General features: G+C 64.6%; 1 protein-coding gene and 1 long non-coding RNA gene across 12 annotated transcripts in view; one reads left to right on the top strand and one right to left on the bottom strand.

Moving 5' to 3' along the window:
* Nucleotides 1–1088, bottom strand: part of LOC140844535 (uncharacterized) — an 11094-nt gene extending 10006 nt beyond the window's left edge. For 3 of the 4 annotated variants that reach the window (XR_012123039.1, XR_012123038.1, XR_012123040.1), the window contains exon 1: nucleotides 793–1083. This is a non-coding gene — a long non-coding RNA (uncharacterized lncRNA). Of the gene's footprint in view, nucleotides 1–792 lie in introns of all 4 variants that reach the window. The other variant, XR_012123041.1, reaches the window with a different exon arrangement.
* SLC67A1 (solute carrier family 67 member 1) overlaps nucleotides 1–18828 on the top strand; it is a 20640-nt gene extending 1812 nt beyond the window's left edge. For 2 of the 8 annotated variants that reach the window (XM_037011462.2, XM_073217322.1), the window contains exons 2-12: nucleotides 556–850; nucleotides 3831–3928; nucleotides 4708–4868; nucleotides 5191–5323; nucleotides 10665–10799; nucleotides 11028–11146; nucleotides 11839–11946; nucleotides 12814–12914; nucleotides 16179–16280; nucleotides 16476–16596; nucleotides 18528–18765. In XM_037011462.2, coding sequence (XP_036867357.2) covers nucleotides 707–850; nucleotides 3831–3928; nucleotides 4708–4868; nucleotides 5191–5323; nucleotides 10665–10799; nucleotides 11028–11146; nucleotides 11839–11946; nucleotides 12814–12914; nucleotides 16179–16280; nucleotides 16476–16596; nucleotides 18528–18712 — 1407 coding nt within the window. In that variant the 5' untranslated portion in view covers nucleotides 556–706 and the 3' untranslated portion in view covers nucleotides 18713–18765. Of the gene's footprint in view, nucleotides 1–555; nucleotides 851–1143; nucleotides 1787–3830; nucleotides 3929–4707; nucleotides 4869–5190; nucleotides 5324–10664; nucleotides 10800–11027; nucleotides 11147–11838; nucleotides 11947–12813; nucleotides 12915–16178; nucleotides 16281–16475; nucleotides 16597–18527 lie in introns of those variants that run through there. The other 6 variants (XM_037011466.2, XM_017678905.3, XM_037011464.2 and 3 more) reach the window with 6 other exon arrangements.

The raw sequence follows: 18828 nt of genomic DNA, 5'->3' as shown, positions 1-18828 counted from the left end.
CAGGTTGAGGTTTGGGGGTTAGACATGCCCTGCTTCAGGAGGTGGGGCAGACCCGCCCTGCCTGGGGAGACTGAGGGGCTGATCTGTGTGCCCCTGCCCCAACCCCAGGGCACTCCAGAAGCCCCTGAGGGCTCTGGCTGGAGGATGGGGGCAGGGCCAGGTGGGTGCAGGCCTTCCCCAGAAAGCTGCTCCGTAACTGTGGGGATCCACTGTGGGCCTGAGGAGCACCCCCTCCAGCAACTGGGAGCCACCAGCCCCCCACAGGGGCTCCTGCCTTAGCTGCAGCCAGGAACCAAACTGAGCCTGTGTCCCTCTGAAAACGGGGCCCTGGTGCCTTCCTGGGTGAGGTATGTGGGGCCCTGAGCCTGACCCACGCTTGGGGAGGAGGATCCTGGCTCCAGTTCCTAGGGGGCCACAGGCCCAGAGACCTGAAGTTGCAGGGGGAGGAGGGGAAGGCCGCCTGCCATGCTCTCCAAGGGCAAGACAGTCCCAGGGTCCCATAACAAGGGACCCGAAGCCCAGATAGGGGTCCTGCAGTGCTGACCTCTCCCACAGGCCCTCTCCTCGAGGTGAGGCAGGCCAGGTGCCACTGGCCTCCTGCCCCGTGACTCAGCACCCTCACCAAGTACAACAGGACTTTTGCCCCCGCGGCTCTGCCAGCTTCCTGCTCAGACCCCTGCAGAGCTTCCTGCAGCACAGGCCCAGGATGCAGGGAGCCGAGGCCCGCCAGGGCCAGGGCCAGTCCTCCGGTGGGACAGGCACGCGGGGCCGGCCCTGGGTCATCCCACTCACCTACGCACTGGTCGCCCTGGAGTTCACGTGCCTCTTCATGCGCTTCTCCATCCTGCCGGTGAGTGAGTGCCCGCCCCAGGCAGTGGGGCCGCGCAGGCCCCCGCTCGCCTTCCCACCCTCCCCTGCGCGCTGGCAGGGGTCCCAGGGGAGCCCCTCACAGCACTGCAGCTGGACAACTGAAGGGCCTGTGCCTCTTGGCCCCTGTCCCCCCCAGCAGCTCTCCCAGGGCTCTGGCTGTGCTGGGAGGGGCCTCGGGCAGCTCCCTCCTCCTGGCAGTGCCCCTCCCTCCCTGCCTGGGGACCTTTGCCCTCTGGTTGCTGCCCCAGTACCTGCTGTGCTCAGGCCTTCGTTCAGGTCTTCAGGTGGGCCCCCACCTGGGCGCCCACCCCACACACCCGCCTGGCACCTAGAGCCCCGCCATCCGTGTCTGGGCAGCCTACCTATACCCCACATCCTGTTGCACAGCATTTCTGTCTCCACGGCCAGGACGGGAGAGTGGGACTTCATCTCTCTCCGGTCTTGACCTCTGCCTGGTGATAGTGGGGTGCCACTTCAGTAGTCCTTGTGGGCCACACAGCGCCCACCCCCCACCCAGCGGCCACTGACCCCCGCTTTGCACCTTTGCTCATTCATTCCACAAAACCCCTAGGGAGCTGACCCACATGGTCTCCCCTTCTGGGGCTAGGCAGCACCCGGGGTACTGTGGGAGACCAGACTCCAGAGGTCCTTTTCTATCTCATCTGGGTGAGGGCTGCGGCGCTAGCCACAAACCATTTGTTCAGGGTCCCTAGGAGATTCTCATGAGCAGCCTGCAGATGTGGGTGGAAGGGGGTGTTACCACCACTCTGGGCGTGGCCGGAGCTCCTGGCCGAAAGGTGAGGCCAGCCCTGCCCCTGCCTCCAAGCCCCAGTCATGTCCAGTGAATGGCCTGTCCCAGCCCTGACTCCCCTCACTCCCCTCCTTAGCACCCAGGAGGCAGCCTGGCATCCTCAAGGTAAAGCAGGTCTTCACATCCCTTCCTGGGAGGGCTGGTGCAGGGGGCAACGAGGGAACAGCCAAAGCCTTTGAATCGCTGGGCACAGAGCAAGGGGGCTCTCCCGGCAGGGCGTGTGTCTGACCAACCAGTGCCCACTGGGCACCAGCGTCAGGCACCCTGTCCTCAGAACTCGGGCTGTAGCAGGACTCAGTAGAGCTAACAGTCCACTGCCTCGCCCCCGGCGGCGGGTTGTGCATCAGTGCGAGAGGCAGAAAGGTGACACCTACACCAGGAAATGAAATGTAGATGGACTGTGCTGTGTATTATGGAATAACACGTGCTATGGAAAAGGCAACGGTGGGGGTGGGGTGGGGCGCTGGAAATGCCAGGGGACGCTTGGTGGGCTTGGATCAGGAAGGCCTGCCTGAGAAGGTGACATTGAGCAAAGGCTTAAAGGAGCCACAGGAGTGTGCAAAGGCCCCGGGGCAGCAATGAGACTCATGTGGCTGGCAAGGAGGAGTGGATGGGAGAAGGAGCTGAGGTCAAAGAGGGGCCATGTCAACTCCGGGAGGGTGGCGGCCGTGGGGGCACGAGAGGCGGCTGTGGTGAAGGCTGAGCTCAGGATTGCTGACAGCCTGGATGTGGGTGTGTGAGAAAGAGGGGGTCATGGTTTGGAACTGAACCCTTGGAGGGTGGAGGCATCTGCAGTGGGGCAGAGGAGCCCATCTTTTGGGGAGACCCCCAGGAACCAGCCTCAGACAGGTGAAGTTCCAGAAGCTTTTAGACACTGAGTGGAGAGCCAGGGGTGGTTTGAAAAGAGGTGCTGGGGCAGGCAGGCTGGGCCCCCCGAGTGAGTGGAGGTGGGGGTCAGGTGAGAGGACAGAACCAGGAGACAGAGGAGGGGGTTGCTGCTGAGGCCGATGCCTGCGAGTGGGGGAGAGGGGCAGGGTGACCTCTGGGAAGAGGGAGTCGATGCCCCTGGAGGTGGGGTGAGAGAGGTGGGGGGGATGGGCAGCCGCCCTTCAGAGGGACTTGCTGCCCAGGGACAAAGGAGAGGGGGACAGCTAGTGGGGGTGAAGGCTGTGGGGTCAGGACCGGGCTGCTCGTGTCCTGGGACTGCCAGGACAAAGCACAGCAGCTGGGGGCCAAGAGGACCTCAGTTCCTTCTCCCCAGAGCAGAGGACAGAAGTCCCAATGGGGGTGTGGCAGGCCCCCGGCACTGAAGGGGCAGATTCTCCCTGCCATTTCCAGCTTCCTGTGGCTCCAGACATTCCCTGGCTTGTGGCCGCATATTCCAGCCTCCGTCTCTTCCCAGGGCCAGTCCTCTGTGCATGTCTGGGTCCGGAACTCCCCTTTATATAAGGACACCAGTCACCTTGGATTAGGGGCCACCTTATGACCTCACGTTGACCTGATTACCTCTGTAAAGATCCTATTTCCAAACAAGGTCACATTCTGAGTCCTGAGGGTCAGGACTTCAACGTATCTTTTTTGGGGGTACACAGTTGAACCAACTTTAGGTTGATCAGTGGAGGGAGGGGTCAGGAACTCAGAGGCCAGGCTGGGGGACAGCAGCTAGGGAGTGTTGACATCACAGAGAGCTAGGGCTCCCCGGGCTCTCTGGAGGGACACTGGCCACTTGCCTTGGCCTTCCCAGACACGCATTCCACAAGAGGGGCCAGAAGGGGCAGGGAGGTGCTCAGAGTAGGCCCGTGTCCTGCTGGGCAGCAGGCTGTCTTCTGGAGGCCTTCAGGCTGCTTTAGGACCATCTCCTGCTGGCATGGAGGATGCTGGAGTCTTCACCAGGCAGCCTTGAGGGAATGCAGAGAGGTGGACCCTGTGAGGGGTACCCCAGAGGTTCCCTTCACTGAGCACTGCAGCCCCGGAGCCTGGACCCAAAGGCCCCGGCAGGCTCCAGGCAGGAAAGCTCAGCGAGCCCCGGGGCTCAGGGCCTCTCCCAGGTGCCCTCCAGACAGTCAGAGCAGACCCTCGGTCCCCTCCACCCACTGTCCCCAAGGACCCCAGATTCCCAGACTCCCCAAGGGCCCCTCCTGTATTTCAGTACCTGTCCCGGAGGCTGGGCCTGGATGCTGTCACCTTTGGCTACCTGCAGACAACCTTTGGCTTGCTTCAGCTGCTGGGGGGGCCCATGTTCGGCAGGTACCAGTGGGCAGAGACATCTAGGGGCCCTCTCCCCGTGACAAGTCAGCCCACCCCTCGGAGGACATGGGCTGGGGCCTGCCCAATTCCAAGACCTCACGCTGGGCCCCACCAGGGCGACAGCAGCACAGAAGAGCTATAGCCCCTCTCGGGCTGGGTCACACCCCAGCTCCCAGGGTGTCCCTGCCCACGGCTGCCACTGATGCTGGCCAGAGAGAGGATTTCATTTTGAGATCCTCATGGCTGCAAACACCCAGCCTCACTGAGCTGGGAGTCTCCCTAGCCACCTCCCTGGGAAAGGCACTTCTAGGGCCCGGGACTCCCAAGCCCCTACTGGTCTGGGGGCCTCACTCAGGACAGAAGAGGGGGCATGCTCCCACGAGCCCTGCAGAGGACAGGTCAAGGCGGCGGGATCTTTAGAGTAATTGTGGAAGGGGGACTCTGGAAGCCCCAAGTCTGCCCGAGTAAGGGTCCTGAGAGAGCCCCAGGGCGCTGGCCAGAGCGCAGCTGGAGCGGGGCCCTGCGCTGGGGAGACGCTTCCTGTGAAACACCCTCTTCCTCTAGGTCCATCTGGATCCCACAGGTTACTCGCATCGTGGGTGGCAATGCCTGTTGGGGTCAGTACCCCCAGGTCACTGAAAGCTGGCCCTGAGGAGGGAGGCCTGCCTAGGCCCTCCGCCCACCCTCCCAGCTTCCTGGCAGCCCCAGGGGGTGTCATGCGGGCGGAAGATGGGGACCTGCCTGGTGTCTGTGAGGGTCACACTTCTGGGGTTTCCTAGGTTCGCAGACCAGCATGGGGCTAGGGTGGCATTCACACTTTCCTTCCTGGGGTCCTCTGCGTTCTACCTGCTCCTGGCGGCCGCCTGCAGCCCAGCCCTGCCCGGCATGGCCTTCTTTTGGGCCTCACGCCTGCCTGCTGTACTCATGCACACGTTGCCAGGTAGGGCCAGGTAGCATGCCCTCTGGCGTGCCCTCCAGCTTTGGGAGGCCTATGGGTGGGTGGGTGGGCCCATCAGGGTAGCCTAGACTGTGGGCTGGACTGGGGGAAGGGGATGGATGTGGGGCGTGGCCTGAGCCAGAGGGTGGGAGGGAGGCTCCCCCCAAGGTGCTAGTCTAGGCCTAAGAGCAGGACAGGGTTGGGGGCGGCGGGGATGTTGGGTTGTGGCCTGGGGCAGGTCGGGAGAGAGAGGTGATGTGGGAGTGAGCCTGGGCTGTACCGGGGTCAGTGGAGGTTTGTGACGCTCAGCCCCTGCCCACCCCAGCTGCCCAGATGGTCATCGCGGACCTGTCTGCGCCCAAAGATCGGCCCGCGGCCCTTGCACGGCTGGGCCTGTGCTTAGGTGTCGGTGCCATCCTCGGCTCCCTGCTCGGCGGGACCCTGACCGAGGCGTGTGGGTGAGTGACTGGCCACGGACCTGCCCCGGGACAGGCAGGGGCAGGGGGCGCCGTCTGCTGGGTGGGCGAGGGCAGGCAGCACGGGGTGCTGTGGGTGTGGTGGGCTGGGAGCAGGCAGCAGGGGGCGCGGTGGGCTGGGAGAGGGCAGCAGGGGGCACCGTCGCCCAGTGGTGCCCCCACCCCGCTTTGTGTGCATCCCTGGACTGTCTCAGGCGGGAGGATGACCGCACATGGCAAGGCCAGATGGAAGTCAGACTGGACCTAGAGGAGGCCCGACAGCTGCCCTGGGCCAGCAAGTACAAAGGTCCTGAGAGAGGGGGTGAGGGGCAGGGAGCAGAGAGGAGACAGAGGCGGGGGGGTGGGCATGGGCTGGGAAGGTGTGACCCAGCGGCTGCATGTAGACTGTGGGGGCGAGGTTGCTGCAGGGAGACCAGTCCAGGCGGGAGAGGACAGGACGGTGGGCAGGCCAGGGGCGGCCTTGGGGGCGAACAGAGAGCAGGTCCCGACTTGACTGCCATGGGATGTGAATGTGAACTCAAGGCCGTTCCCCCACTGGGGGGCTTCCCCGGGGGCCACAGCCTTGCTGAGATCGGAGCAGCCAGGCACCGGCGAGAGCTGGGTCATCGGGGGGCCAAGTCTGGCTCCCATCAGGTGCCCGGGAGAGCTGTGGAGCACGTGTCCGGGTACAGGCATCTGCAGGTGGGAGGGCCCACCGGGCCCATGGGGCCTCGTGACTGCAGATTCTGCCCTCGGGGAGCTGCCTCCCTCGTGCTGAGTGGGGGCGGAGCCTGGCTTCCTGGATGGGTCAAGGTCATGAGAAAGAGGGCCTCTTAGTCCCAGGGAGAGCAGAGAGAGGACCAGGGGCTGCAAGTGAGGAGGGGGCAGGGGGTGTTGGAGGGGGCTGGCCCGGGAGCTGGGCCAGGAGGGGCCCCCATGCTCCCCCACCCTCCTGGACTCAGCCTGGCCACCTGCTGCTCGGGCCATGAGTACCTGTCCTCTCCTCCGCAGGTACATTCACCCGTGAGATGGGCCCATCAGCCCTCCCAGCCCTGTGTCCAGGGCGCACACACACGCACATGCATGCCAGCCTCCCTCACCAGCCCATTCCACCACCTCTCTGTTTTTTTCCTTCCCAGCTACTGACCCAGAAGACACCATTCACTTCCCCCTCCCTCCAGCAGCCCCAAAGTCACCTCCACTCCTGCCCTCGCCTTCCAGAACATTCCATTAGCTTCCCTGCCTTTTTTCATCCCAAGATCTAAGGTGCTCTATAACCCTCACATTTCCTTTGATGGGTGGGGAAACTGTGACCCCAGAGAGGGTGAGGGTCCCCCAGGGAGCTCCCAGGCCCTGTGCAAGATCCAGGCTGCCAGACGCAGGCACAGTGGGTCCAGGAGCCTGATGCCGAGGCATAGGCCGCACTCTGGGACCCTGGTCTGCCCGTGGCAAGGGCCAGGGGAGGCCTGAGCGCCACATCCCCTCCTTCCCTCCCCTTCCCTGATGGGAATGGAGGCCTGATGATGTGAGGTCTCCCTGGTCACTGCCTCCCTGCTCCCGCCACCCCTAAGGACCCATCCCCCAAAAGGCCCCAGCCATGCCCCTCCCCACCCCCCACTCTGCCACCTGGGGAGCAGGTGACGGTAGGAAGTGGCCTTGGCTGGAATAACTGGTTTGGGCCCGGCCTGGAGCCCAGGGCTGGGAGGTCTGGCTCCCACGGGGGCCCAGGCCAGGGCCCTGAGTCACTGAGCAGGTGGGGGAAGCTCTGTGAGTCACGTCCCTGAGCCTAGCACCTCTCAGCCTGGGGACACCTCTATCACATCCTCCCCGCAAACGGCCATGCGGCTTGGCGGGGGGCCTGCAGAGCCCACCTGAGTCAGGTCCCAGGGGTGGGGTCCAGGGACTTGAGAAGGGGTCCCATCTGTCACTTGCTGCTGACAGTGGCAACCAGCAAGCCCCAGGCCTGACTGCTGGACTCGGCGTGGGGGTCTCTGGCAGACCCCCTCTCCTCTGAGTGCTGAGGGGCTGCCCCACACGGTGAGTCACAGGCACAGCTGGGTCCCCAGTCCAGGACCCAAGGGTGCTGTCCCCCTGGAAGTGGTCGGGATTCAGGTGGCAGCTTGTTGAGAACTGGGGGGATTTGAGCAGGAGGCTTGTTGGGCATCCAGCCACAGACCTTAAGAGGTCAGGCAGAGCTGGGTCTATGTCAGCCCTGGGTACCACGTGGCAGTGAGCCACCCTCCTCTGGGACCTCAGTGGGTCCTCAGGGACTCAGCAGGTATTTGCTATGTTCCTTATCTGGAGGCCTGGCAATGTGGGGACTTGGGCCAGTACTCCAGCCCTTCAGTCTGGGCCAAGGAGTGGGCAGCCCTTGGCCTACTCGCAGAAGCTCTCCGCCTCCAGGAACAGGACAGCTTCCCCTGGAAGTCAATGACGAGACATTCAGGGCTGCCCTGAATGGCTCTGGGACAGGAGTGACTCATGGGAGAGGCAGCAGGCCACCTGGCTGACCCACTTGTGTCTTGTGAAGTTGTGCGGGGCCGGCCAGGCCCCCTCCAGGGTGGGGGTCATGCACAGACCCTGCAGAAAGAAACCGGGCATTCCAGACACTAGGAATTGCACACACAGGGCACACGTGGCCCTAAGTAATGGGGTTGGGACCTTAGATGGGACCTGAAAGATGAGGAGTCGGCTGTTGGAGATGGGACGTGGCTAGACTGTTCTGGACAGAGGGAAAGCCCATGCACAGACCCCGGATGGAGCTTGGGGCTTGCTTGGAGACCTGTGTGGCCAAGAGTGGAGGGATAAGGTGCTCCAGGGAACAGAGGTCAGCAAAGGGTTAGACCAGACATGGCTTTAGGCCTTTTTCTAAAACCCAGAAGCTGGAGGGAGGCTGAACTGGGAGTGGCCCCATGACACTGGGACCACTCCCAGTGTCGTGGGGTGTCGATCAGACAGGGTGACTTCTCCAGGGGAAGCCCAGGCTGGATACCCCATAACTCTTGAGCCTCTCACGGGCAGGCACCCTGTGAAGCTGGGTCCCGGCAGACCCCACCTGCCTTCCAGGATAGGAGAGGGGAGCCCAGCCTAGGAGGCCTTGAGCCCCATGTGCAGCCAGGCCAGGGGGCTTTGGCCAGTGACGTACCGTCCACTCTAGGAGCTTCAGAGGACCCGGCAGAAAGCACAGAAGCACAGAGTCCACACAGGGCGGGCAGGTGGCCAGGGGCCACACCCTCCTGATAACGTCTGGGGACCAGACTCCAGGTCTCCGAGATCAGGATGAAAGGCGGCATTTGCAGGCACTGCTGTGGCCTGCAGGCTGGGCTCCAGGGCAGCCAAGCAACTCCAGGGAGGGGTACAGCCGTCGGGTGGGGACAGGGTGTCCCGGGAGGCGGCATCTGTGAGTCCAGCTCTCACTCGATCCGAGGAAAGGAGGTGACCCAGCAAGAGAGCCATGGCACAGGGCAGAGAACGCAGGGGTCCGGAGCCCCCCAGAGCCCTTCCATGGCATCCATCCTTTCAACCAAAACCAAGATCAGGTGGGCCGAGACACCACACGCGTCCGCCCTCACAGTCGAACTCACTTTGTCAAAAAGGTCCCATTAGTCACTGAAATCGGGATGAGGCCCCAGAGCCCCATCGTGTGATCTGGGGCAGCTGGCCTTCCCCCTGCCCTGGGGGTGTCCTGGAGGCATGAGGCCGCAGGGCATCCCAGCCTGAAGCGGCCTTGCGCCTTCCCCCACCACCACCCCGTTCCATTCTGCCCTCCTCTCCGGCGTCTTGTCCAGGCGGAGTGGAGGGGGCTCTGAGCGAGGAAGCTGCGGCCCCCCTCCCTCTGGCGCCCCGAGGGTCCCCCTGTGCCTTTGGTTTGCTGGCCACCACGGAAGGGACAGGCGAGATCCCAGGAGAAGAGGACCTGGCTCCCTGCCACCCACCCCTCACTTGTCACTACCTTCCCAAAATAGCATCTGCGTGGCCGCCTCTGCTCCCTTGAGTTTCCGGGGCATCTGGCAAAGAAAGCGGGTTTTGTCCCTGCCTGGCCAGGCCCCGAGCAGTGACGCACGAGCCTCAGGCCAGAATCCTAAAGAAAGGGCCGTTCTCTCTGGAGCCAGCCTCCAGGGCTGGGAGTCCCTGCTCGCGTCACAGAGCTGCTCCTGCCAGCCAGAGACGGGGCTCCAGGGTCTGCACCCAGCGTCGTCCCTCCCCTGGGTTAGGAGCAGGGGCTTCTGTCTCTCTGCCTGGCAATGGAAAGGCCAGTGCGTTCGGAACCCTGGCAGTCAGGCAGCCCAGCGTCCAGCATCCTAGGCAGTGGGCCTTGGCAGGAGACCCAGAGATGGGCCAGTGGGGTGAGGGAGCGGTCAGTGGCACGTTCCAGCTGGACAAATGCCAGCTCCACCACACCCGCCGTGTGAGCCCAGGCAGGTCCCAGCCCCAAGACACGGGGGGTGGCCGAGTCCCCAGCTTCCCCGGTCCCCTTGGGGTGGGGGCCTTTCCCGCTTGCGGCTGCCCTCCAGGAGCTCTGCATGTGCATGTACGTGCACATGTGTGCCCCGTGTGTTCATGTGCATGTGCATGTGTGTGTCCCTGTGTGTGTGCATATATGCAGCATGGCGGGGAGAGTGGGGAAGGCCCTTTCTTTGAACTCTGTGGGGGGCCACAGGCAGCTTGTGGCTGGCCTTGTGTGGAGATGCAGACCCCAGGGACACTGGACCCCACCAGTGTCCAAGCCCTGAGGCCCTAAGCGGGGCAGGTCTGGGACAGGGCTGCAGTTGTTCGTTGAACAGCTTACATAGCTGTCCCACGGTCTGGTGCTCAGTGGGGTCTGGGCACAGGGTCCCCTTAGGTCCACCTGCCCTCAAGAGGTGGATACTGGCTGTCTGATAGAACATGCCCTTTCCAGGAGAGGGGCCATGGGGCTTTCAGAGAAGGGCCCTTGCAGGATGTATAGGAGTTCCCTCAGCTGCCAAGGGTTGGGGGACATTTATCTGTGTGGCAGCCTAGCTTAGTAAGAAGCTCCTGTCTGCCCCTGTCACTCTCACCCCCAAGGAGGGGGCTTGGCCACCCTCAGGGGGAAATGGTGACAGAACAGCCAGCCTCCAGCGCCCATGATCCCAAGCAACAGGGCCCACCTTGAGCTGGAAGCTGTGGACTTGATGTTGGTCTGGGCAGGCCTGGGCCTTTCAGGGCCATCCCCACTGAAGCCCAGTATGCACCACCCCTCAGAAGGGAGCCCCACCGGGTGCAGTCCCCTCCTCACCCTGCAGGGAGGGGCACGTCAGTCCCCAGGGCACAGATGGGGCTGGTGGGGGTCCCAGGGTCTCAGACCCGGCCCTTGTCTGCCCAGCCCGCAGCCTCACCGCTGGCGCATCTGCAGCGGGTGCTGGTCCCACCATCCCACACAGCCGCCACTACGGACCCACGCCACGGAGAGGATCAGGCGCTTTCTCAGCCACCCTGTGCTGAGGGCTGTGGCCGCAGTGTGAGGGAAAGGGATGGGGAGAGCGCCTTCTGTTCCTTCTCTGTCACCTGATGAACGTGCCCCAAGGATCCCAGTCCCCATCCTTGGGTCGCAGCCATGGGGCTGTGGGTGGCTGGGCTTGAGCAGGGCTCAGTCGCTGGGGCCTCAGGGTGACTGAGGGGCGAGCAGGGGGTGGGCCAGGTGGAGCTTCTGCCCTGGGCCCTGTATGACCACAACTGTCTCCCCCAGGATTCAGTGTCCAGCCATTGTGGCTCTTGGGGGCAACCTCTTGGGAGCCGGCCTCAGCTTCACCTGCATCCCGGCCAGCACCAAAGGGGCCTGTGAGCACCCCCAGGCTGCCCTTCCAGGTAAGCCCACTAGGTAAACCCGCCAGGCACACAGCGCCCGGGTGCTGGGCCCATGTGAGCATGAGCTCTCGCCTCCCACCAGCAGCACCTGGAACCTCAGGCCAGGCCCCTCCCCTGGGCATCCCTCCAGGGGCACCTGCCAAAACCACAGCAAGCCCAAGCATCCAGGGTGCTCCAGGCAGTGGGTGCCCTGGGCATGGAGGGGATGCCCTCTTTCCATCCTTCCTTGAGCCCCCCATCCATCCTGGGAGAGGAGGCCCCTGAGCTGTGGCTGTGCCCGTGTGTCCGGGAAAGGGCCAGAGGAAGGGTGGGCTGGGGACCCAGACTTGGAAGGGACAGAGGAGGAGAGGCCGAGATGCAGGAGTGCCTCCTAGAATTTGGGGGTCCCCAGGGTCCGAGGGACCCAAGCACCCAGTCAGGACTATGACTAGCTGCCTGGTGCCTGCCAGGGGGGCGGGCGGTGGAGAGGGCTCCTGGAGCAGGTGCCCAAGCCCGGAGGAGAATCTGCCCGGAGCTCAGGCACCCAGGATGTGGTGGGTGTGGGACACTGGGCACCAGAGGGACCTTGCTCCCTTGGGCAGGACCGGGGAGCAGGGAAGCCCACGGGCCCGGCCCCTGCTGCACTGAAGCTGGGGCACGGCACAGAGGCAGGGGCCATCCGGCGGTCTGACAGGCCTCTGCGGGTGCGCCAGGCAGCCCCAAGGCCAGCGTGTTTGACCTGAAGGCCATCGCCCACGTGCTGCTGCAGCCAGGCGTCCTGCCCGTGTTCCTCATCAAGGTGGTCTCCGGCCTCCCGTCCGGTGAGTCCCGGACCACCTAGCTGGGGGCCCAGAGCCCGGCACAGCTGAGAATTGGGGCCGTGGGGTGAGGGTCTGCCGTCAGGACATCCCTCTCCCGCTGCCCTGTGTCCCCTGCTCTGGGCTTTTCCTGTGCCACAGCCCGTCACAAAGGAGACGGTGGCCCTGAAGGTGAGCATGCGTGTTTTGCTGACTCCTGAGTCCTGGCCACGTGGTGAAGGGGCGGAGAGCCCAGCCCTCCCCTGCGGGTATCACAGCACAGCTGTGCCCACCAGGCACCTGCCAGAGCCCCTAGCTGGGGTCTCTCAACAGGGAGCTGAGCGAGGCAGACACTTCCACGTGGCTGCTAAAGGGCCACCCTCTCCCAGCACAAAGTTCTCCACCCTTGAAAAGCTCTGTGACGTTCCCAGGGCCTTGAGGTCGCAGGCTGAGGCCGGGGGCTGCAGAGCCAGGCCCTCACCAGCTGTTTCCAATCCAGGCTGGTGCTTTGGGGCCTTTGGGGCTGACCAGTGGGTCTGGCACCAGATTCTCCACGCTGGGTCCCTCCCTCTGCCAGCTGCCCTTCTCCAGGGCGCCCTGAGCTCTGGTCACCCTGTCCATGGGACAGTGTCTGGCACCCTGCTGGTCAGAGTGTACAGCAGCTCCCTGGGGGCTGTCCTGTGCCGAGGGTAAGGCAAAGGGGCACAGAAGGCTCTCGCTCCAGCTGGTGCCCGTGCTGACCTGGTCACCATGGCCAGGGCTTGTGGCCGGGGCCCGCGGCACCCTGGCCGGCCAGAGCAGCCCTGTCCCTCAGTTGACAAGAGGGAGGGTGGGCACTGGGGCCGGAGTGCAGGAACGGCTGCTGCAGCCCTGACCCCCCGCCTTCCCCAGGGCTCTTCATGGCCATGTTCCCCATCATCTCTGTGGACTTCCTCCAGCTGCAGGCCGCCCAGGCTGGCTACCTCATGTCCTTCTTCGGGGTCCTCCAGTTGGTGAGTGGGGGCCAGGCGCACGGGGGTCTCCAGGTGTGATGGACCCTGTCCTGCACCCCTGCTTCCTCTGCCCACGCATGGAGGGGGTACCCATGTGCCCAAGTCCTGTCTGCCCACCCGCTTGTCTGGGGGATGCCCTGAGACTGGCATCTCCATGTCCGCAGTTATCTAGAAGCAGTTTGAGGTGGGGTCTGCCAGCCCCGAGGCCCCCTCGGTTCAGGCCCAGGGTGAGCCCTGCCCAAGCCCAGCTGCCCCCCAGCTCCTCCTGGGCATCTGGACCAGACCCTAGGGTGGTGGGACAGGTGGCGACGTGCCGTCGCCACCCAGGACATCTGCCCGACAGCCGGAGCACTGGAGGGGCTATTCCGGGACCCGCCCGCGCGGAGGCGGGAGCTCACGGCCTCCCCGGAAGTGTTTGGCCTCCAGGCCACCTGCTCCGTCTGCTTGTGGGGCCAGGCCTGGTCTCACCCTGGCGCTAAAATAGCTGCTCCTGGGAGGGGCCGGCCCCCGTTCCCGTGTGGGCACAGGGCCTCAGCTCCGTGACCAGTAAGGGCCATCAGAGGGGATGAAAGAGATGAACAGAAATCATGATAATAATAATAACAACACTACCCCAAAGTCAGGGGCTGCCAGAGCTCGGTCCTGAGTGGCCACTCAGGTTGCCCAAGGCCAGGGCACCAGCCTGCTCTGTCCCAGACTCGCCAGGTCCAGGAGACCAAGCCTGTACCCCAGTGGAAACTGGCAGGACCCTGAGGTCCCCAGGGACGGACACCGGCAGCCTCTGGCTTAGCTGGGGCTGTGTAGGCCTGCCAGGGCCCAGGATGGGCCTGGGGGTCCAGCACCCCTGCAGGTGGTGACGGATGCCTGGGGGAAGCTGGCCCTTGAACAGCAGCAGAGGGGTGGGAAAGGAGGCCTGGGCGAGGGCTGGGGATGCAGGGAGTGGCCCCGCAGGGGCGACGATGTGCCAGACACCTGGGCCCTAAGTCCTGCCTGGGGGTGGGGGCAGCTGAGGCCCTGAGCTGAGTCTGGGACCTCTGCGGCTGAGGGCTGGGGCTTGGAGGCTGGGTTTCGTGTCTGCAGAGAGAGGCCTGAAGCCACCTGCACCAGGCCCCCCTGCACCCCCACCCAGGGAAGAGCCGGTCACCAAGGGTCCAGAGCGATGGCCCCCCTGCAGGGCTTGCTCGTGTTCCTTCCCTGCCAACCACCCTGTCCCACCGCAGGACAGGGGCACAGCCCCTTCCCAAGGGAGCCACAGCATCACCCCCCCCCCACTCTTGGGTGCCGGGGGTCATTGGGGTTGGGGCCTGCCGGGGGGTGGCGACCAGATGGTTCTAACCAACGTGAGGGGCTGGCGGTCAGCTGCTCAGTGGGTTCTCGGACCTCCGTCCCTCAGGAGAGCTGGCACAGTGCCAGGGCAGGGGTGGGGCTTCCATCATACTGGGGGAGACAGAGGAGCCCCAGCACCTACCCACCCTGGGGCACGCTGAGCGGCACCTCCAAGGAAAGAGAGGGCGTGGATGTGGCAGGGGCTGTGCCAGCCACAGGGCAGAGGACAGGCACTGAGGCAGGGATGGGACAGCGTGCAGGGCCAGGAAGGACGCATTTTCCTCGGAGCAGGAAGGTTCTGCAACGAGGCTGGACATGGCCTTAGCAGGCCCCCAGCTCCAGCTGCTGTTAGAGAGGGGACGGAACCTGGGGCTTCAGGCGGCCAGCAGCCCATGAGGGCACCGCGGGAGGCGGTGGGGGCTCTGCCAGGGACAGGGTGGTGGGCACAGAGAGGGTGAGCAGACAGGCTCTCTGAATGGAGGGCTGAGGAGAGTGAAACGCGGCGTGCTTGTTAACTGGTTTGGTGTGATAACCTGTCAGGCAGGAGGGTTTAGGCTTGTTTTAAGGGAATGGGAAAATCGAGAGACAATTCCAGGACTGAGGGCTTTGTCGTGGGGTCTGCATGAAACGTGGGGGCGAGACCACCCTGTCCTTGGCGAGGGGGCCTGCACTAAAAAAAACTCACCAAATAGATCTTCCTAAAAACACGACGGACAAACAAAACGAACACAAAGCCAAGTCCGAAAGTTGCGTTCTGTTTTTTCAAATTCATGGCTCTGCTTGGAAACAGTTCTGTAGTGCCGGGCAGACAGGAAGCGAGCAGGTGTTCCCATCCTCCGAGGCTGGCCCCCGGGGGCCACGCAGCCTGGCCTAAGTGCTGACCCCAGCTGTCCCCCAGCCGTCCCCCAGCTCCAGCGGGCTCCGCTACAAGCCGGCCGTGCCCCGGGCACTTCCTGCCTGTCCAGGGGAGGAGGCGAGACGGCACGGCCGGGGTGGCCTGAGAGCCAGGCCTGCCCGCCGAGTCACGTCCTTGGTGTCCCGCCCTCACGGAGAGGAGCCAGGGACCAGAAGGGGGGCTCTAGGCAGGCACCTTAGCCTCAGTCGGACTCCTTGCTGCTTGGCTGCGCCCCGGACAGGGCGAGGAAGGCTGAGTGGTAACGGGGTAACAGCGGGCAGCCCACCTTTAGAGAGCAGCAGGCCGCCAGTGGTGGGTGCCAGGGCCTGCCCTCCACCACCCCAGCTCCACCACTGGCCAGCTCTGGGATGTTCGGCAAGTGGTGTCAGCCCTCTGGGCCTCGGTTTACCCAGTTGTAACTGGGCTGGTGGCCTAGGGTATGGCAAGGGCTCTAGCCCCCGCCTCAAGGATGGCCCTGACAGGAAGTAGTTGAGGCCCAGCTGGGCAGAGGACCAACACAGGCACCAGGGCATGGGCACGGGTCCCACCTGGCACACCCTGCCTGCACCCTGTCTCCCCATCTGTGAAAGGGGCAGATCTGCCTCCCAGACCAGAGTGGGTGGCAGGAAGCGGCCCATCAGGCCGGTGACCCTGGAGGGGCTCTGCAGGCCACAGGGGCCCTGGGCTTGGAGCCAAGACCTCACTGGGAGTGTCCCCGGTTCTCCAAGGTGCCCTCTGCACCATCAGTCCTCGCCTCCCCCACCCCCATCAGCAGTTAGTCGCCCTTGTTTAATAAGAATGTGTTTCTCCCACTTGAAACTAGAGAGCCAGGCTAGTTTTGAACTTGAGAACCAGACCTGTGAGGGCTGGCCATGCGCGTGAGGCACCCAGGCGGCCGCCAGCTCCCCGAGGCCCACCCTCCTGCCCCGGACCCGGTGTGGCTGGGGGCTGGGCAGGGCCCCCAGGGCTGTGGACGGAGAGGGAGCTTCCCCAGCGGTGGGGGCCGGCTGCAGCCAGGCTTCCTCCAGCACCCCCTCCCCTAGGTCGTCCAAGGCCTGGTCATCGGGCGGCTGAGCAGCCACTTCTCAGAGGGAGCGCTGCTCCGGGCCAGCGTGCTGGCCTTCAGCATGGTGGGACTGGCCATGGTGAGCACCCCCTCGGCCTGCCCCCCACAGAGGGCGGGGCCCCTGGTCCAAGCCCCCAACCTCTGCATGTGTGCCTGTTTGTGCTTGATTCCTAGGCGCCCCCGCACTCCCACGCCCTCCCAGGGACCTCAGGGCTGGGGCTGGCTGCCCTGGCCCCAGGCAGCACCCAGTCACCATGCCCCCACCCTGCCCTAGGCACTGATGTCCAGCGTCTTCCACTTCTGCCTCCTGATGCCCGGCCTGGTCTTCAGCCTGTGTGCCCTCAACGTGGTTACCGACAGCATGCTGACCAAGGCCGTCTCGGCCTCGGACACGGGTGAGCACAGCACCCTGGGGAGGCCCCAGCCCTCCTCTCTGGGAAGCTCGCCAAGCAGCTTTGGCAGAGCAATGGCCCTGATTTGGGGGCGGGTCTGCACACCCCTGGTGGGTGTTGAGTGGGGTGGGTGGCCTGGGGTCTGGGTGGGTGAGCTCTGTGAAAATTTGGCCACCACTCAGTCCAGCTGGGCCCAGCCAGCCCTGGTCTGCTGGCCAGTCCAGGACCAGGCCTGGGGGATGGGAGGAGGGCTTCCTGGAGGTGGTGTCTGGCTTGGCTCTCAATCGTGGGCAGGATTTCACTAGAAAGGAGGAGGGAGCGATGGTACCCCAGGCTGCACCCCCACTGACCAAAAATGTGGAGGTGTGGATCTAAAAGGCTCCCGTAGAGGCCACTTGGGAAGCTAGCCTAGCAGGGTGGAGAATGGTTGGGAAAGCCAGAAAGGGGTGCTCAGAGCAGGGAGGCCTCGCCCACCAGGCTGGGAGGCGGGAGCGGGCCCCTGTGCCCTCCCAGACAGGGCGGCACGGGAGTGTGCGGGCGCTTCCTGACGGGGAGTGAATGCACTCAGCTGCTCAATCCAGGACACCCCTGGTTCCCCCAGACATGGGCCCCGCCTGACCCTGCACCCAGCTTGCTTTCTTGAGGCCTAGGAGTCTCCCATCCAGACCGGGGATCCCTGGGCCCAGTGGAACCCAGGCTCCGGCCCCGCCCTGTCCCAGGCATGGTGCAGGTGGAGCTCAGGGGCTCCGGTGGGCTGGCTGAGGCCGAAGACCTCCCCAGCAGCTGGGCGGGAGAGCTCGGGTGCCTGGCTGGCCCTCGGCCCGTCCCCCTGTCTGGAGGGGCAGAGGGAGGTACAGAGTCCCAGGTGGGAATGGACTGTGGATGGGCAAGGTCTCTTATGTCCTCCTTGGGGGCCCATAAGTCCTTCCAGATCTGTGTCTCTGTGGTCCTGAGAGGCGACGCCGGGTCTGGAGGGCTTCCTAGAGGCAGCAGGCCAGCACTTTGGAGAGGCCATGGGGAGGAGCAGGCCACAAGGTGGGAGAGATGAGGGCAGGGCCTGGCAGAGAAGGGTGGGCAGACCCAAGACGCCGTCCCTCAGTGTGGCAGAGCCAGGAGCTGGTTCCCAGCAGCAGCCTGGGAACCAGGGACCACAGAGGGGGCGGTAATCGCTTCCTGGTGTCTGCAGGGTGTGTGGGCGATGGGAGAAGCTGCTCTTAAATTTCCCCAACGCGGGCCCTGAGCGCAGGCGGGGCCTTGCCAGGCTGCTCCCAGCTGACGACTGGCTGGGACTTTCCGATGTGGGCTTTAAAGCCCAGAGCTGGGGACCCTCTAGGCAGATGGGAGTGTGGACGGTAGCCACACACGTTTGCCCACACAGGGCACAGCTGACAAGAGGGATGTAAGATAGGGTGTCAGGTGCCAAGGCACAGGCAGCTAGCAGAGCTTGGTAGAGCTCTTTGTGTGCCCCTGAAGCCCCTCCCAGCCCTGTAGGGGCATTCCCCCTCCATATGAGGGCAGTGGGGAGGGGGGCGACATACGGGCTGTCCCTGCCCACCCTGCAGCACAGCCCCAGCCCTGCCAGGTGGCTCAGGTCTTCCTCAAGGCCCCCTCCGCAGTTCCTGGCTGGCTAGGATGCCATCTCCTTGGCAGTCCTGGGGGGTGGGTCTGCTCCGAGGTCTGTGACGCCATTCCCAGTCTCCTCCCCTGCCTGGGCAGGGTGGGAGCTCAGCCCCACAGTGGAAGCGTGCGGTGTGGCCACAGCGTGTTCCCTGTGTGGCCGGGTGGGCCTCAGGGAGCAGACCCACAGGCAGGGATAGAGGGTGCCGGGGGTCCAGAGGGACCAGGGGAGGCCTCCGCTGTGTCCAGGAATCAGGGGGCCAGGCCTGGTAGCCGAGTGGCCCGGGCCTGACTGCTCACCCCACCCCCGCCCCCAGGGACCATGCTGGGCCTCTGTGCTTCTGTGCAGCCGCTAACTCAGACCCTGGGCCCCACCCTGGGCGGCTTCCTGTACCACAACTTCGGCGTCCCCATCTTCGGCCATGTGCAGCTCGCCGTCAACTTCCTCACCCTCCTAGTCCTCTGGAAGTGGCCCGTGCCCAGGAAGAACAAAGACCACTGACCTTGGTCTCCGGCCCCCGCCCCCGCCCCCGCAGTAAACTTCCTGAGGACCTCTTCCCGTCTGATTTCTACAAGCTTCTGCGGGTTGGACAGGTGGCTTGAGGGGAACGGATGGGG

The sequence above is a fragment of the Manis javanica genome, chromosome 11 (genome assembly GCF_040802235.1).
Source record: "Manis javanica isolate MJ-LG chromosome 11, MJ_LKY, whole genome shotgun sequence".
Taxonomy (NCBI): Eukaryota; Metazoa; Chordata; class Mammalia; order Pholidota; family Manidae; genus Manis; species Manis javanica.
This window is presented reverse-complemented; position numbering and strand designations above follow the sequence as displayed.